General features: G+C 28.2%; 1 protein-coding gene across 1 annotated transcript in view; it reads right to left on the bottom strand.

Annotated features, from left to right (window-relative positions):
• Positions 1–19950, bottom strand: part of RyR (Ryanodine receptor) — a 417183-nt gene that overhangs the window by 46740 nt on the left and 350493 nt on the right. The window contains 8 exon segments of the mRNA XM_067275817.1: positions 1650–1699; positions 8188–8344; positions 8424–8672; positions 8950–9153; positions 11363–11457; positions 11555–11653; positions 12716–12795; positions 13611–13687. Of these exon segments, the coding sequence (XP_067131918.1) occupies positions 1650–1699; positions 8188–8344; positions 8424–8672; positions 8950–9153; positions 11363–11457; positions 11555–11653; positions 12716–12795; positions 13611–13687 (1011 nt within the window).

The following is a 19950-nucleotide window of genomic DNA, read 5'->3' as shown; positions in this document are numbered from 1 at the left end:
TGAAACTAATTAAAATTGCTTTAACATTAAAAAAAATGTTAATTTTTGTTAAAACAAAAGTTAACCATTTTTTTAAATGTTAAAGTATATGCTGTATAACCATAGGTAAATCACTATTCTTGAATATGCTTCTAAAAAAAGTGCATGATATTTCATACATTTTCCATTTTTACTAAGATTATAACCACTTCATATATTTACATGTCTACTGATACACATCCAATAATATGTGTAAATGGCACCCAATTTAATTGTCTTCAATTAAAAACTTTACACAGAAATAATGATATTAACATAAGCTATCCATAAGCACTGTTTTGACTGAGACAGTAATGTTTACTTTGCTCATCCTGGTCATCTTGTCATTTTGATAGAATTTCCACTTTTTGTCCATTTTTGAAAATCAAAACACAGTTCTGTAGTTTGTATGTTAAACACATTTGTATGTTGTATTCTGAACTAATAATTTGTTAGAAAGAAAATGTTTATTCTGCATTGATGTAGGTCATAAACTTGAATGAGTACTATTGAGGAAGAAATGGCATGAAATATAAACTATATTTCTTATATACATATATTGCATTTTTCCAATATAATTTTAATATATTAATATTAAAATGCTATAAGCAACTTACAGCATTTCAAAATAAAAACAGAATAAATTTACATTATTTGGCAGATTTATGCAAGTCATTTCAGTTATAAATTTAATTACTGTCCCATCACTAATAATAATGAAACAATTGAAGAAGCTGAATGAAAGAAAAATCAATTTAGCTGACAGAAGGGTCAAAATATTTAACAAAATGCATGAAAAAGATCTTGAATTTGAAGATTTTAATAATTTGGTAAAATTAGATCCTTGTTTTTTGGGAACTACAGCTTCTGTCCAAAAAATATTTCCACTCAAATTCCCTGTGATCAAAAAAGAAATTAAATATTTAAGTTATGAAAGCAATGCCAGTTACATTGTAAATCAGTTTTGCTTTATAACTTTTAAAAATAAAACTGCAAGTAACCAGAACTTAAACTTAATGTAACAAAATAAATTCATCCGAAAAATATGCTTGGTTTGACTTTAGGAAACTTTCTACATCAACCTAACTATTAAATTTGATATCATATTGTAATAGAAATATCATTTTTTTATTATTACAATTTCAAAAATGAAATCTTTGAGAAATTTACATATTCATTTTTATGAATATATAAATTTTTCAAAGATAGTACATTTTTACTGATATTGATTTGGTAAAAATCAATATCAGTAATAATGTGTTATCAAATTGGTAATAATGCCCATCTACATTTATTAATAAAATTTCAATAAGAGAAAGCCGGCATTTATTAGATGTGGCTTCCTTGTCTAATTTCGGTATCAAGAAATATGATCAGTCTATATTAACATTTCTGTGTAGGTACCATAGAATAAGAGTGAATATTTTTACAAATGCATCTTTTGAAAATAAAAACTTTCACATATGAAGATTTAATTAAGCAAACTGTGTCTAGTTTATTTATTTTTTTCCATAAGCAAAAAAGTACTGAAGGACAATTGATATCTGCCCCCAAATTAACAATTAAACAAACATAAATATAAATATAACAAATAAGAAAAAAAATTTATTATGGAATAAAATTTTACTTACGGTTGTGGAACATCAGATACAGGGACTATTTCTTTACCAATATGGTTTACCTATAAATATAAATATTAATAAATTAAAATTTTATAAAATACATATTGGGTTGTTCAGAAACTAATTTTGTTTTTTTACCTCCAGAGGAATTAGTTGATTTTTATCTGTTAATTTCATTTTAAACCATATTGTCATTATATAATTTGACAGCTGACATTTCAAGGCTTATTTGTAAAAACTTTTGTTTGATTCTGTGAAATTGTTTTTTTTAGTCCCCCATCAAATATGGAAAATTGAAAGCAGCATATATTTTCATACATATTAATATTTTAGTTTTTTATTATAAAAAAAATAAAACTGCTGTTCAAGCAAGAAAAACTGTGTGACATGTATGGAGAAGACATGTTGACTGAACGACAGTGCCAAAACTGGTTCACAAAATTTCATTCTGGCAATTTCGATATTGAAGATGCACCATGTTCTGGAATGCCAGTTAAAGCTGATGAAGACAAAATAAAGGTATTGATTGAAGCAAACTGCTGAATAACATGAGAAACTGCTGAGATTAAATTTGTCAAATTGAACCATTTATGATCACTTGAAATGACTTGGTTTCATTTCAAAGCTTGATATATGGGTTCCACATGTTCTTAAAGAAAGAGATGCTCTCTTTTGTGGGATTTTAAGGAAATTTATTTTTTGAGCTCCTACCAGACAATTCCACAACTGATTCGAAAGTGTACTGCCATCAACAAGACAAATTGATTGATATCATCAGACAAAGGCCAGAATTGATCCACAGAAAAAGTGTAGTGTTTCACCATGATAATGCCAAATCTCACACAAGTATGGTAACTCATCAGAAACTGTTACAGCTTAGATGGGATGTGCTACCACATCCACCATATTCTCCGGATTTGGCACCCTTGGATTATTACTTGTTCCGATCTTTACAAAATTTTTTAAATAGTAAAACATTTGCTTCAAATGAGGATGTCAAAAATCACTTGAATCAGTTTTTGTAAGCAAAGATCAAAACTTTTATGAATTGAAATTATGCTACTACCAGAAAGATGGCAACAAGTATTTGACCAAAATGGTCAATATATAATTCAATAAAATATTTATATATTATAAGAAAATTGTTTTTTTCCATGAAAAAAACAAAATTACTTTCCAAACAACCCAATATTTTTTCAGTTAATAAATTCAAAAATTGATGAATAACGTTATTATTGAAAAGTATTAATATAAAATGAAACATGCAACATATAAGAAGCAGAAATCAATTTTAAACAGTTTTCAGAAACAACCAAACACCTTAAGTTGCTGAGAAAATTTAATAAATAACAAACGTTTTCAGCCAAATCTGTTGGCCATCATCAGGCTAAACATATTCGAATGCAAACACAAAATGGAACAAAAAATTTAAATACAAACAAATAAAATAACGAATAAAATATACATATAAGAAAGTAAAAAATAAATATAAATAACAAAAAAATATAAAAAATATGTAAAGGTTAAATAAATAAATATTAATAAACTACATGAAACTCTAATAAATGCAAGACATGCATTTATCAATAAATTATATGAAATTCTGACAAATATAAGATATACAGTGATAACAAAATCAAGGCATTAAATTAAGAGCTATCAAATATGGTGTCCTGCATGAGCTCATCAATCTAGAAAATATTATATACAATGAGGATCCTGAAATGTTGGTAGATATTAACCGAGGAATAGTTAAGTTAACGGATGCGGTACATGTGAATTTAAGGAATAAGTACATTAAGAAAATGAAATGGATCCTTAGAAAACAGGCATCAAGAGTAGCTAAGGATAATCCTTCGACATTCGTATTATGGGACAAGGTAGAAGTCCCGATGAAGATCATGGAGTTTCTAAAGTGGGGACCGAACTATGTCCCTGAAAGTTCAAACTCTTGGGACGCATCAATTCAAGAAATAGAAAGAGGAATATCTGGGCTAGATCCTTTAGAAAAAGAATACCTCCAATGGAAAACTGTCATTAAAGACCAGATGGCTTGGAAAAAAGGATGTGATGCCGGTAAATACATCAAACTTACTAAATGCTGGCTTAGAGAAAATGATTTGGTTACTACTAGAGCGGACAAGAGCAAAACATTAGTCATAATGAAAAGGCAAATGTATAATGACGCTTTGGATGATTATATTAAGAAAACCGAATGCGAGCGTGTTGACGAAAAGGTTATTGATAGCGTCGACAGAAGAGTTAAGAAACTTGAAAAAGCTAAAATCACTAAGTTATTACCTTTTCTCAAAAATTGTCGGAATCCTAGGCCAGGTATGCCGAGATTATTTGTGTTTGCCAAAACCCATAAAGAGGGCAAGGAAGTAAGACCCATAGTTGAAAGATGCAGAAGACCAACCTTTTTTCTTGAAAAGAGATTACATAAGTTTCTCACCTCTCAGCTCGAGAATAACATATATGTGGCAAAGGATCCCAGGGATGTGGTTAATGAGATACAGGATCTAATTTTAATGGATAATGAGGTTGGAACCGTAATGGACTACGAGAGCTTATACCCCTCTATAAAAATTGAGTCATGCAAGGTAGCGCTTTTGGATTTCATGCACAGCAAGAGCCCAGATTTGGCAAATTACAATAATGATTTGATAGAGCTAGCTAACCTTGTCTGCTATGAATCTTTTTTCGCCTTTAATGGCCGTCAATACAAACAAAAAAGGGGAGTCCCAATGGGAAGTCCTATGTCAGGATTGTTGTGTGAACTTGTATTGAGAAGGTTAGAAAAGAGTGTTATTTGTGGCTTCATGAATGACATTATGTATTTTAAAAGATACGTGGACGATGTCCTTGTAATATGGAAGAATGACCAGAAAATCGAGGAATTTATTAATAGAATCAACAACAACGATGACAGCCTCATGCTAAAGATTGAACAGACGTGTTCCTCACGGATACATTTTTTAGACATTGACATTGAATTCAAGGAAGGACATTTGATCACTAAAGTGTACGTAAAACCAACGCATAGCCCTTTGTACATTCCGTCGCGTTCGAATGATCCTTACCAATACAAAATGGCTGCTTTCCGTGCCCTTGTTCGCAGGGCTTTTCTCTACTGCAGTAGTGTGGTTGATAGACAAAAAGAAATCTACAGGATATCGCATATCGCTAGAACTCTAGGGTACAGGGCGGATATGATAACCGCACTAATCAAAAACTACAAGATTAACAAAACAAAAGCTCAAAGAGGGGATTTCCGCAAATTCACAAAGTTCACGTATGGCAGAAAGAAAGAAGCTATCATGAAGGAAATCTCAGCCTGCAAAAATACCAGGTTAATTTTCAAGAGGGCTCCCAACCTGTACAATTTATTAAGGAACGACAAAGACCACATTGATAAAGAAAGAATGGCTGGAGTGTACAAAATTCCTTATGAAAACCAAGAACTAGGCATTAATAAAAACTACATTGGAGTTACTAATAGAAACTTAGGAATTAGATTGAGGGAGCACAAATACAACATCAGCAAAAGATCTAACGCCACAATTCTATCTCAGATGACACAGGTTGAAGGCTCGGTAGTCAAGTGGGGTGAAGCAGACGTTATTAAACCTGTACATTCACCGACTTTAGCGTTTTGCGCCGAAAAAATTGAAATATTTAAGAGCAGATTACATAATGCCTGCATTAATGCCAGGGATGCTGAAGGGTTGCCTTCGGCATGGAAATATTTAATTAAGAGGTTTGATAGCTCTTAATTTAATGCCTTGATTTTTTAAAAGAAGAAAATACTCTCCAAATTTTGTTAAATTTTAGTAAGCAATGAATATATTTTTAGTCTTTTACATCAAAAACTTTATTTGAAGTTAGATTTTTTTAGTGAACTTACAAATTGGATTAGTTCAATGAATTTGAATAAATAAGCAATTTAGATTTATTATAACTTATTACTTTTATATCTGGATACTATCTCAAGCATTATATTACTTTATACTATATTATGTTTATTATTTTAAAGAATTAATTTAGTTTTTAAGATATTCTGAAAAAATTTCATTAAAACTTACCTAAAATCTAAATATTCAAAATATTCTTGACTAATGCTATAAAAATGTGAAAACTTTTGGCTGGAAATTTTGGCAATTGTCTGAAAATGTGAGAAGATGAAGCCCCAATATCTGATGCAACAATTTCTACCTCACCAAGACAATGCTCCCACTCACTCAGCACTGAACACCTGAATATTTTTAGCCAAAAACAACATAGTTGTCACCCCAACCCTCCTTACTTGTCAGATTTGGTTCCCTGAAATTTCTTTTTGTTCCCAAAAATTAAAACAAAATTGAAAAGGCATAACAGGGATATTCAGAAAGAATCACATGGTATTGAACCTACAGATGCCAATGACTTTCAGGGAGCATTTGTCATGAAGAAACACAGATTGTTGTGTGAATGTACAAGGAAAATACTTTGAGGATGATGGTGAGCAATAGAAGTTAAAGTTTTCAAGATTTTACATCATTAGTCTGGAATATTTTAGATAACACCTCATAATAATTAAACAAGATATATATGAATATAGATATTTTCTGTACCATTATAATGTGTTTACTCGAAACAGTTACAAAATCTTTCATAGTAAACTTACATTAACAAAAAGCTTACAATGCTAACCAATCAAAGTAATTTATTTACTTATAAAAAATAAGATTTCTTCAATTATTTACATAATTTATTTAATAGGAAAAGACTATTTAAATGAATTAAAATATATTGGTACAATATTTTTAGACTGAAATTTTGTACTTTTATATTTTTGAACAATGAATAATTTATACAATGTAAATATAACAATGAATAAATGAATATATTTTAAAATTATGATTTTTTCAACTATTTCATCTTGGCATATTGCATAGATAAATTGAAGAAGGTTAGTTTGTTAAATATATTTATACTAGCAAATGAACCCTGTGTTGCTTGAGCAAAAAGTAACAATAGCAAAGATTAAGATTATTAAATTATAGCCGACATTACCCATTTTCACCAAGTGCAAGAATTCAGTCCCCCTCTTCCAAGAGTAATTGAAAAATTTTTAGATGGGTCTAAAAATACGTTCGATTTCCTGCAAAAATGCAAAAAACAACATCTGAAATAGAACAGCCAAAGCCGAGTTCTTCAGAGTAATCCTTAACCCTCTCCCTCTCCCCCATGGGGGAATTTTGAAAAATCCCTTCTTATTGTACATTCTCATGATGTACCCTAACTGTGTACAAAATTTCAACTTTCAACTCCTAACCGTTTGAGCTCTGTGCTTATTATTATTATTATTATTAACCCATCTCAATTATAAGATACAAATAAAATAATTTTTTATATATTAGTATTTAGAGAATAGTCGTGTTAATTTTGATTTCTCTAAGTAAAACTGTCTTAACTTCAATATTACCATCACATCATAACAACAGGATATAATTGATATGCAAATGTATGTAACATAAGCATAAGACATGTATTATCCATGATAGCATTGACACATTATCAACATTATATTATTTATGCCATAAACATAAGGAAAAATTCTACTGCTTAAATTCACATATATAAATGTATATTTCATAATATTTTTTACTATTACATTTTTAAAACAATTTTTATCTTTACATTTTTTGTATATATTTTCATCTTTTTTATTTAATTATTATTTACATGAATTCAAAATTTTATATTATTTTATTTTTATTTAATTCTGCTACCAGTATTATATAATACCTAAAGATTATTGTCAATTTTTTTATACTTAAATTTAAAATGTCTGCATATTAAACTTTTTTTATTTGTTAAACTTATTATCGTCAAAATAGTTTTAAATGTCATAAATACTAAGATAAAAATAGTGTAGCAAATTAAATATTTAATATTATTTATAGAAAAAAATATATATACATAAGTAAAAATTATTGTGACATCATCACAGTGCCAGGCTGCAATTTTTAATCATATTCTTAATTTATTTAATTTTAAATATATATTCTTGATTTCAAATAGTGTCTTGCCCCTGTACATCATACTTTTCCTGATAACAAAAGAGTCATGCTGGTCATCTAACCCTTTTTTAGAGGAACATTTTGAATTGAAACATACAATTTTCGGTCTAGACCAGAAGTTTGTATGTAGTTAATTGTGGCATACTGTCTCTAAGCTTTTCATACCTGGTCTTGACTTTCATCTATCTAACACTGTTCTTAAGATTAAGGAAGACTTACATCTGACCACCATATTGTCCATCTGACTTACAGCCAGATGGACAACAGTGGAAATTTATAGGTCCACAATTTTTTCAAATTTCAGCCCAATTATCTGATAATCATTTATAACAAACAACAGAAATTTATACTCCAAGAATTTATTAATTTTAAAAATTAGTTGAATATAAATTTTCATTTTAAAATTCAGTAAATTTTCTATATTTTTAAATTGTTTTCGTTTATTATTGTAATTCTAAAAATATTATTGTTAAAATGCTTACTTCAGGTGTAGTACCATCTGTTATCGCTTTGTCAGGACTAGCTTCTGATGTGGGTGATGCTTTGCTTTCTTCTTCACTTGTCTGTTCTTGTTCTGAAAGTTCCAAACTTGACTGAGGTGTAATTTCAGGTTGTGTTTGAGTGGGTGCCATGTGATACCTATATTAATTTTTTAATTCTTTACTAATAGAACAAATATTTCTTTTACTAACGTTTTATGAATTGTTTAATAACTAACCTAATTTCACCATCTTCTTCTTCTTTAGTAATATCAACACCAAATGCTTGCATTGGAGCAACTGTTTCTGATGGTTCTCCTAATAGTGCTAATTCACCCATTGGCATGGTCTCTATTGCAAGAGGTGTACCCATAGGAACCATTACACCTGGTTTGAAAAATAAGTCTACTTTCATTGTTTCTTCTTCTTCAGGAACAGGATATAAAGGTTGACCTCCCATCAGCAACATAATGAATTTTGTTACTGCTCTGAAATGACATTTATTTTAAAATTTATTATTATGAGCCTATCATTCATTAAAAATAATTAATTAAATAAATTTATCATTTCTGTATCATTTTAAAATAGAAAATTCATTGATATGAATTCATGCTATATAATACTATAGAAAAACAATTCTGGATAAAAATAATTTAACAAAAATTATAATTAGAATATTCATGATAAAAGAAATAAAAATATTATCATATTATTATAGAGTGCCTGTTCTTTCAAAAAGAAAGACACAATAAAAGGTATACATACCTAACTGAAAAATATATATACCATCCAGTGTAGAAAAATGTGTTAAAAATAATCAAGAAGAAACCTTTTATCAATTCAAGATATGTTTTCTGACACATGATTGCATATTGTTTTTTAAGATTTGATGGTGTGAATAAGCACAAGAATGAAACAATTAAATTAAAAACATAACGAAGACCTCGCTTCACAGGTTCAAAAGCCGATCTGAAAAATTTAAACATTTTCAATTAAGAAATATTTATTTAACAATAACTGTTTATCAACTATTATAATTTTAGATAATTCTAGATTAATTTTGAATGACCTGTTATGTTAATTTTAAAAATTATTTAATTATCTAATATATCTACATGTTGAAAACTGTTTTGTATATAGAAAATTATCAATAAATTTTAGATGACAGCATGTGATTATTTCTGTAAAAAGTCTATTTTCTCTTCTGGAAAAGATGTAAAAAGCTACATTATTGGATAATCTAATTTATAGGTTAACTTTAAATACAGTCAAATTAACTAATTTATTTTTAAATTGAACATTTTTTTTTGAATTTTTATACAGTGATCATACAAATTTAACTGTAAAATGTATTAAATATTAATTGAAATTGTTTATCACTACAATAGCTAAGTCAATATTATTGTATGTTGTTTTAATATATTTAAAATAAAATTTATCGTATTTGCTCGCATATAAGACGAAGTTTTTATCCATTTTTCACTGCTTCAAAAACCTAGGTCATCCTATACGAGCAAGTGAAGGATTCTTTTCGTTTTTGTGTAATTTTTGCAAACTGTGTACAGTAATACCCCAAACTTACACAATAGGTGGGACCAAGCGATAACCGCGTAAGTCGGAGCATAATTTCGTATATAAATACATGTAAATTATTTTTAACTGAGGCTGGAAACTAAAGAAAACAATAATTTAGAAAAAAATGTTTAATAAAATCTTAGATAATACATATGTATAACAAATTATATTATTAAAATCGTAAACCAAAGTTATTTTGATGTAGAAGGCTTCATAAAATCTAACAAATTCGTCTGACGGCTCAAAGATTTTTTTTCTCCCGCAAAATTTCCTCGTAGCGTGCTAATAATTTTTTTATTTCTCGTTTTGTAGACAAAATTGCTCTTCGTTGGAGTCTATATTTTCTAAAATTTGTAATCCCTTTTCAGTTGAACTGAGGCCTTCTGTCACGTTTTCACAGCTTCGAGAATTTTTTCTTTACCTTTTCTAATTGTTCTGATTGTCAATTCCAATAGATCAAACTTCTTTGCTAATTCACAAATTTTCATTTTTCTATTGAAGTCTTTAATAATAATAACTTTACATTCCAAAGATAAAGTTTTTCTTTTCTTGTTTGATGCAGAAGAATCAGTTCTACTTCGTTTGGATAACATAGTAGAGTCTCTGAAGTCTCCGTAGATATAACAAACACAGAAATAAATAACACGAAATAAATTATAGCTATTCGTCGATTCCACGTGACATGTCCAAACATGTAAGCTAAACAATAGTGTTGGGGGAGTGAGTAATCAAGAGTTGCGTGGCACTCAAACAAAAGACAAATTGACGAGATTTGAAAATCGCATAACTCTGGGTTCGCATAAGTCAGGGATTACTGTATTCGCACTTTTTACCGAATTCTCATTTTCTGATGTTTAGAAACAAAAGTATTTTATCTGGGTCGTTTGAATCATTCTTGTGTATTGTCAGGAGTAAAGATAAATAGCAATAGGAAAAGCAAAGCTTTTGAATTGAATTTCAAATTACATGGGAGCCCAATATAAGTTTTAATTCATTCCCATGTGAAAATAGATGATTATTTAGATATCAGAATTTGAAGAAACTCATAAGTGTAATCGACAAAGAATGAATTCAACTGTTAAGAATTGGCAAAAAAAAGTTCCGGATAGTCCAGCTTTACATGAACAAATTATGTTGTTGATTTTACAAGATTTTTCCTTAAAGTTTAAAATGCCAGTAATTTTGCAGGACAATGTGTGCTTTTATGTGCATTTTATATTTCATTTGGGATTAAATGAAATAAAATTAGAATTGTATTAATAAATCTAATTTCCTTTATTTTGATCTTTAAAGTAACACCTCGTCCTATATGTGAGATCGTCTTATATTTGAGTAAATATGGTATTTTTTTTTTTTTTTATCAATGTTAATTAATATTGTTAGTTGTTGAACATAAAAAAAAATATTGTCAATAAATATTTGAAATCAAATTTTTACACAAATGGAATAAATGCAATAATAATAATAATAATAATAATAATAATATATGTAATTTTTCAAAGTTTATGACTGCTAAACTATCTTCCTATCTTCAATTCAAATCTACATATTATAATAAATCATTAAAATTTTATTCTATTGTAGCCTGTATTAAACTATTTACGGTGGCTGTTCATCAGAACCAGGGAATGGATATGCAGAGGCACATGTTGGAACTTCATCAGTATCTTCATTAGAAATACTACTAGCATGTTGCATCTGTTAAAAATTATGATTAAAATATGTTATTTATAATCATATAAAAATTGCATAAGAATTTAATATATTTATTTTTATATATTAAAATTTATATTACCTCAAATATAGCATCTTCACAGAAATTAACAAAAGCTTCTAATTTTCCTTTCTCTCCTCCTTCAGTTACAATACTGTAGAAAAATGCTCGTTTTGATTCCTGAAATTTAAATTAAAATTTTTTATTATAGAAACGATTTTATATAAAAAATTTAAATTCAGAAATACTTTTCATCATATTTGTCTATCTTTAATCAATGTATTAAATAAGGAATTTTATAAAATGATGAGACAAATGGCTTGTCTTCTAAAATCAGAAAAATTTATTCTTAAATATTTTTAAGTAACACTATTGTCACAGGACAATATTTATAACAGAGAGCTCTATCTATCTGGGCAGAGCCAATGTTTTACATCTGAAGACACTAATAACAGAATTTTCAATATTTAATTTGGATGCTCTGTTATTAATACCAATTTTTTTTGCTCAAATCTGTGAGGAAAAAATAAGGATGTGCATTATACATAGGTAGTAGTAATTCTGTATCTATATAAATGTTTTTAATCCTTTTATTTATGCTTATGAGTTAAAAAAGTAACTCTAGAAATCAATAATGCTATCCATATGCAAAATAATATTTTGGAATATGATAATCAGTTATGTTGAACTTATAATAAACTTGCAACTAAAGCAATTACAGTCAATGATTCACAAAATGAAATGAAGAGTGACATATTAGCAAACTTAAACAGAAATTAATACAGAAAAAAAAGCAGAGTTGTTAGTTGTTGCAATCAATTTTAAAAGAAAAAACAAATTATGGATATTCAGCTACATCAATTCCTATGTTGCTAGGTATTGATCAAAAACTTTACATTAAGTAAGTATAGCAGTTACAAGTATTCATATAAATTTGATTTAAAAAATTAAAACAAACAATTTTTCCTGAAAGTTTTGGCCAAAAAACACATTATACACAGCATAAGGGGAAAAAAACTTAAAGTTGAAAAAATATTAGTACAATTTTTAAATTATAATAAAAACAAGTAAATTATTTTTCTGTTAATTATAAAAATTTTACAGTTGTGTTGCATTTTATGTGTATGTAAAACAAATCAAATGATTATTAATTAATTTATAATAAAAATGCATAAAGCATAAAAATACTATGTAAAGAGAGATCTAGAAAGTAATTAAAAATATTTTCATTAAAATTAATACCTTGATTTGAGGTTTTTCCCATTGATTTATCGTAGATTCTTTTATTTCAAAATAAACTCTCTCTATTCTATTTTGGCCACCTTTCAAATAAAATTAATTAAAACAGTGTTAAATTTATTCAATAATAGAAATAATAAATACTTTTAATAATTTCTTAAATAAAATATTTACTAAATACACATATAAACTCATCAAAAATAATTCTTCACAGCAATAAATGTCTAGATTCAATTTTACTTGAATTTATGTTTGTCTATTTTATTAAAATTGCATTTGTAAATCGAGATGTTGATTATAAATAACAATTTGCAGAAGTTTGTGAATTAAATGAAAGAAAAGCTGATGATTGACCAGGTTTGATTGTTATACTATATAATTATCAATTACTAAAATGTTATAAAAATTGATTATTGCAAAAAGCTATTGAAATAAATTTCTCTATTAAAAAATAAAGCTGTGAATGAAAATTTTGTAATTTTATCATTTTAATTTTAAATTAAAAATATATACATAAATTGAAACTTTTATGAAATATATTTTAAAAATATATTCTGATTTTTGTAATGGGTATGTATATTTTATATACTGTTTATGTAAACTATAAGGGTTTAAATGTTTGTAATTTTGTTTTCCCCCTTGCATCATGGCAATAAGTGCAAGTATGTATAAATAAAATAAAAAAATATATTCATCTTATAATTAAATATCAGAATTAATTTCTTTTCACATAATCATTTTTACACATAGAAGATAAATAAAAATTTATATTAGTTTCTACAGTATTGGTTTGATCCTTCAAACTAAATAACTTTATTTTTTAAATCAATTTTAAATTTAAACAATAATTTTTAAAAATTTAATAACAATGATTAAAATAAATTTTAGATCATATTACCTAGAATTTCAATTCTTCCTAAAAATGGTTCAAAATAATTCAAAACACTGCTTGCTGTTTCTAAAAACCTTGTCAATCTAAAATAAAATATTAATATTAATATTTAGTTAGCAAGACCCATAAAACAGATTCATATACTTTGGTTACTAGTTTAAGACACTTATACTACTACTCAAAGCCAAAATGAATTTTGAGTTCATGATCCTCTTCAGTGGCTATAACAATAACATAATTATTTAACAACTATTAAACATATTTAACAAGTATCAAAATGCAAATTGTTGTCAAAATAATAGATTTAACATGATTATGGTGTCCCAATAACTAATGCTTTGTCAAAATACATTAGTGGTCCAATATGCATTTCTTATGTAGATGTTATGCAGTATTCTTATGAATAATATCTACATAACATTTGTATTTTAATACTTGTTAAATAAACCAAGTATAATAATAATAATAATAATAAGCTGGATCCAGGATGAGAACAAAAACTTGCACAACATACCAACTGTGTTGAAATAAACCTACACGACATTCACCATGCTGTTAACAGAACACACAACTGGAAGCACCTGGTGTAGACAACATTCACAATTTCTGGTACAAAAAGTTTACATCACTGCACCAGAAACTAGTTAAACACCTAACACACATCATCATCAATCCACAAGACATGTCAAAATTTCTTACTCAGGGCATCACCTACATGAAACCTAAAAACAATAGTACCATAGACCCCACACAATACAGACCAATTACATGTCTTCCAACATGCTACAAATTATTGACATTCTGTATCACAAACAAAATATACAAACATGCTGAAGAGCACAACATTCTTACAGAACAACAAAAAAGTTTCTGTAGAAATCACAGGGGATGAAAAAACAGTTACTCATGGATTCAGTCATTCTATGGCAAGCACACAAACAACATAGAAACATACACATAGCATATATAGACTACAGAAAAGCATTCATCAGCATTCCACACAGTTGGCTGCTACATATTCTACACATGTACTGTACAAAATACATCCATTACTCATTGCATTCTTCCAAAACACTATGCAGCACTGGAGAACAACACTACATCTCAGGATTCATGACACTTCTATACAAATAAACCGAATATTCATTAGGCAAGAAATTTTTCAAGAAGATTCCTTAAGTCCTCTCTGGTTCTGCATAGCCCTGAACCCATTATCCAACATGTTAAACAATGCACAATACGGTTACAATATCACACATGAAAAAACAACACAGTTTATGTTGTCACATCTCATGTACTCTGACGACATAAAAATTTATACATCCACACAAAAACAACTTTATCTTCAGTTTTATGTTTGTTCTAGCAATTTTTTTCAGAGTATATACCATCACAGATTACACACAAAATTATGGTAATTTGTTTTTAATTTGTATTATGGTAGCTTATACCTGTTAGGTATAAGCTACCATAACACAACAGGAAAAATTGTCTAAAATCAGTAAGTGTTCTCTATCAGTTTTACTTAATTTTGAATTTATATTTTAATGACAATAAAATTTACATAAACCTAGTTTCCAGTGAAAATGAAAAAAAAAACTAAATACTACTAACTATTCATCAACATAGATTTAGAAAGGATTAAAGAACAAACAAACTATTGCAACAGAAAAATTTCTGCTGAATTAATTGGAAAAATTAAAAATAGAATGAGATAAAATCAAATGTTTAAGGAAATTAGGAAAAAATAATACTTTTGGAGTTAAAAAATAATGCCTTAAATGTGAAGAATATAATTTTTTTTTATATCTGTTTTGAAAATGGCTAATCAAAATATTCAAATAACAGAAAAATGATTACAATACAGGTGGAAATAAATTCAATGGTTAGACAAGATACACATTTTAATTTATTGTTAAAATTTATTGATATGAAATATTTAATTTCCAATATTTTTAAAGTTAAGATTTATTACTTTCCCAGCTCTGTTCAATGAAAAGTACACTGATTGGTTAAAAAAATGACCTCCCAAAAAATTTTACATTTTTGAACTTGGGATCTTGATACTTCAAGAAATGCAAAAAATTCAGGGGGTTTCTTGTGTGTATGGATGTTAGAGTGTGTGTGATTTTGTTCACACCAGGGTTGCAGAGTCAGTAAAATAACACTTGACTCTGACTCCTTATAATTTTAGTAAGCCAACTCCGACTCCAGCAAAATTAAAAACCAAGTCATTTTATGGGGGCAGAGGCGTTCATAGGAGGAGTACCCTACTCTGAACTCTAAAAGGAACCTCGGGCATTTACCCAAATAATTTTATAGTTAGTATTTTTAATATTTAATAAGAGGAGAAAGGAGGTGCTGATAAAATTCTACATCTAGGTACATATCTTTATTCTACAACATTTACACTTCAATTTCACCCTCCCAGAAAAGTTAGTCCAACTAAAAAGTGTGTGATCTAGCTATTTCAGCCCCTTGTTCAGAAAAGAAAAATATATACTCTGATCAATTAGTCTGGCTCATTCAGAAAAATAGAGTACAGTAGAACCCTGATTAACGAATGCCCTGGTTAACGACCAAATCGGTTAACGAACGTTTATTTTGCAAAAATTTTGTCTCGGATAACAAACGAAATTCGAATAATAAACTTAATGGCTTTTTGTGTCACTGTTGTAAGCTTGCCAACTTTTAGGGGAAATCAATTAATCGTGCATTGGTGATGGTCTAGGGTCCATTTGTACGTTGGTAGTAGTGGAAGAGACAAAGATGACAAGTATTTTACAATGAAAATCGTTTATTAGAATGGGAAGATGCTGACATATTTGAAGTGGTTGAAAATGGTTTATCTACAGTATTTTCTCCCAGCACTGAGGAGCAGCATATCGCTGGTCCTACGATAGTCCAATTTTAAAAAGCTGTATACCAAGGCACTGTTCACCAGGTGTTTTCAGGTTACCAATGATGCTGACTTAACTCTTAGAGCTTTTTGGAAGGAGCACATTTAACATCCTGCATTGTATCAACCTTATTGACAAAGCCTGGAGTGAGGTCTCTCACTGCACTTTACAATCGGCTTGGAGGAAACATTGGCCAACTTGTGTCCCAGAGCGAAACTTTCATGAATTTGAAGAAGAGAGCTCTCCTGATATAGTGCATGAAATCATGTCCATTGGCAAGAGTTTGAGAGTAGAGGTAGATGATGCAGACGTGGAGGAGTTGCTGAAAGACCATCAAGATGAACTAACAACAGAAGAGCTGGTTGCCATGCAGGAAGAACAGATGAAAGTCTTACAAGAAGAGCATTCATCAGAGGAAGAGGCTAGGGTAGAAATCACTAGTGCTGAGATCAAGGAAATTTGCAGAAAATGGAATGATGTGTAGGAATTTATCGAGAAGCACCATCCTAACAAAGTTGTGGCTATAGGGTCATTAATTTAATGAACAACACTGCGCTAGTGCATTTTAGAAAATTTTGATTAAGAGAGTAAGACAATCAACTTTAGACCACTTTCTTGTTCCTTATCAAAAGAGACCTCGACTTGAAGAATCTCCCGATGCAGTGCTACCCAATATTTTTATGGAGGGAGATTCCTCTTCTAAGCATTAGGCTCTGTAGAAACAAAGGTATGTACAGTGTTACTTTATTAAATAAAGTTTACATATTTGTTACTGTAATGACAGATACTACGTTTTCTTATATTTTCATCAAAGAAAACCCATTTTACAAATAAAATTACAAAAATACCGATGGCTAGAACAGATTAATTGTATTTGCATTAATTTCTACAGGAAAAATTGCTTCAGTTAACGAACAAACTCGCGGAACAGATTAAGTTTATTAACTGGGGTTCCATTGTACTTATTTAGAGCAGGTATAATAAAGAATGATTCAAAAATATTCAAATTCAATTAAGTCAAAATAATTTAACTACTAAACACAAATAATACAAAGAAAACTACATATTTAATAAATTAAATTGCTGCATTTTGTATTTAAAATAAATGAATTATAACAAAATACAAAAACATTTAAAAAATTATTAAATATAAAATAAATTTCTTTCATTTAAATAAAAAACTAAATTAAATTTAAAATGCTGGAGTCAAAATCAATGCATTTTTCCCAACTCCGACTCCACATCCCTGGTTCACACACTTTGAAGCTTGTGCTTATCAGATTTTGCAGGGAGGTTTGTGTAGTAGGAGGATTGATGTTATTAAATTTTGGTGATTAAAGGTCAAGGGAATGAAAAGATAAAGGGAATTCATATGTCATATCTCAAGTAGGGTCTGACTAAATGATGATTTTACTCATTATTAGAATCTGCAATCTTTTATAAAACTCTTCTCTACACTCAAAATTAAGCCTTTTGCCATTTTATAATAATTAATTATATAAAAAGTCTTTTTAATAAAATATCATAACAGATGAAGCCACACACAGTTTTAAATGTTGCTGGAAAAGTTAGGCAACTTGTTGCTGAATTTTTTCATTTTGTTTTATCCAAACTTGCATAAATAGCATTTTTCATCATTTTAGATTAATTGATTCATTTTTCAATTTATTTAACCATGAGATTGCCAATATTAAGAATAATTTATTATAGATAATTTAAAATAGCAAATTTTTAAATATTTGCTCGATTTACCAGAAGATTTATCAAACCTAGAAAAACAGTTTAAAATACAAAAGCAAAAAAAAAAAAAAATGTACGATACATTTGTAATAGTATATTGCTAGATATACTGTAAATCTGAAACTGTGTATAAAGTTTAATGTATTAAATAATAAAAGGTTTCATGACTCTTTAATGGGAATGAATTTATTTCTTCATTAACTATAAATTATGAAGTTTTATCACAGGTTTTCTATTTCTATGCACAGATTCATATATTAACAAGTGTTAAAGTTTTTTCAGACACCTGTTTTTGTGAATGCTAGGATTTTTTTGCTCCCATAGTAGCTAGATTCCAAGAACTCTAGGGTAAAAATGTTAGCTAGAACATTATTTCTTTCCTAACATATCAAATAATTTTATTTAATATTGTTGTTACAGAATATACAACTTGATCCTACTGAATTGGATTATTTTCTATTGTAAATAAACTAGTTATAAACAAGGCAAATTAAGCCAATTTCCAGCACAAAAATTATGAGAAAGCAAACATTTTCGACCATGTTAAACAGGTATCTTCAGACTAACTTTCAGCTGAAGAATTCAATAAGATATTTTGCAAGCTACAAGAAAAGATCTAAAAAAACTGAAAGTTAAAAATTGATGAAATAATATTTTTTATTATACAGTCAATTAATAAAAATCACTAGGGAAATAGTAGTTAGTTCACTTTATTAAAAATTCATATTAATGATTTTCAGGGTCAAGGTCAAGGTTGTATAAGAATTAATAGATAATTGAAATTTCTAAATTATAGTATTTTGAATTAATTTACTAAATAAAGTTAAATAAAATAAACTAAAATTTATTTACAAAAATAAATTAACAATCTAAATGATTTTCAAATCAAACAAAACAAGGAGGAGAGGGTATTCACCATTTAACTGTGGAGCAGTATATCAGTGGTTAAACAAAACAAAGCTAAAAGGAATCTGATTTTTTTCCTGTTAAACATTGTTTAAAAAAGTAGAAATTTTTTTGGGGCCAAAAGAGTAAAAAAGGAGCCATTTGGTGCAAAGTAGCCAAACCTGGCATCACTGTATGCATCTGATATGCAAATCAATGTGTTTGCATAGGACTGCATCCTTTTAAAAGAGTGGATATCCTTAAACTTTAACTCCTATTTTCTGTTGAGTGAGTACAGTAGAATGGTCCACTAAAATCAGATGTTTGAATTGCTCAACAATCAGAGGTTGAACATGTCTGCATCCTTTACTAGGAGAAGAAAATCTATTCTACTCAAAATGGAACATTTATTACGGTACCACTTTGCTTTTTACACTTTTCAATGTGAATAATAAAATCATTATTGGATATATGATTATTTCTTGGGAGTTATGAAGGTAATTTACAGTTCAATTTAACAAATTCTGGTAAAACTTTTGTTTGCCAGAAAAAATTCTGTCATGTGAAAATTAACATTGTGACAATGGCATTTTGCTAGGGCAATGGCAAAATTTGTTTTAACATGAGAATTCATTTTATTGATGTTTGCTTTAAGGTGAGTTGACTGTATAACAAAATAGCTATGAAAAACATAAAACAGATAATAAAAAGTTTAGAAAAATATAATCATATTTACATAAACATACAATCATATTCAATAAATATAATCTGAGAAAATATTTATGTATTTCAGAACATTTTTATACAGTATTTTCTAACTT

The sequence above is a fragment of the Centruroides vittatus genome, unplaced genomic scaffold (assembly GCF_030686945.1).
Source record: "Centruroides vittatus isolate TY-2023 unplaced genomic scaffold, ASM3068694v2 contig_1158, whole genome shotgun sequence".
NCBI lineage: Eukaryota > Metazoa > Arthropoda > Arachnida > Scorpiones > Buthidae > Centruroides > Centruroides vittatus.
Note: the sequence above shows the minus strand (reverse complement) of the source record. Positions and strands in the feature narration are given on the sequence as shown.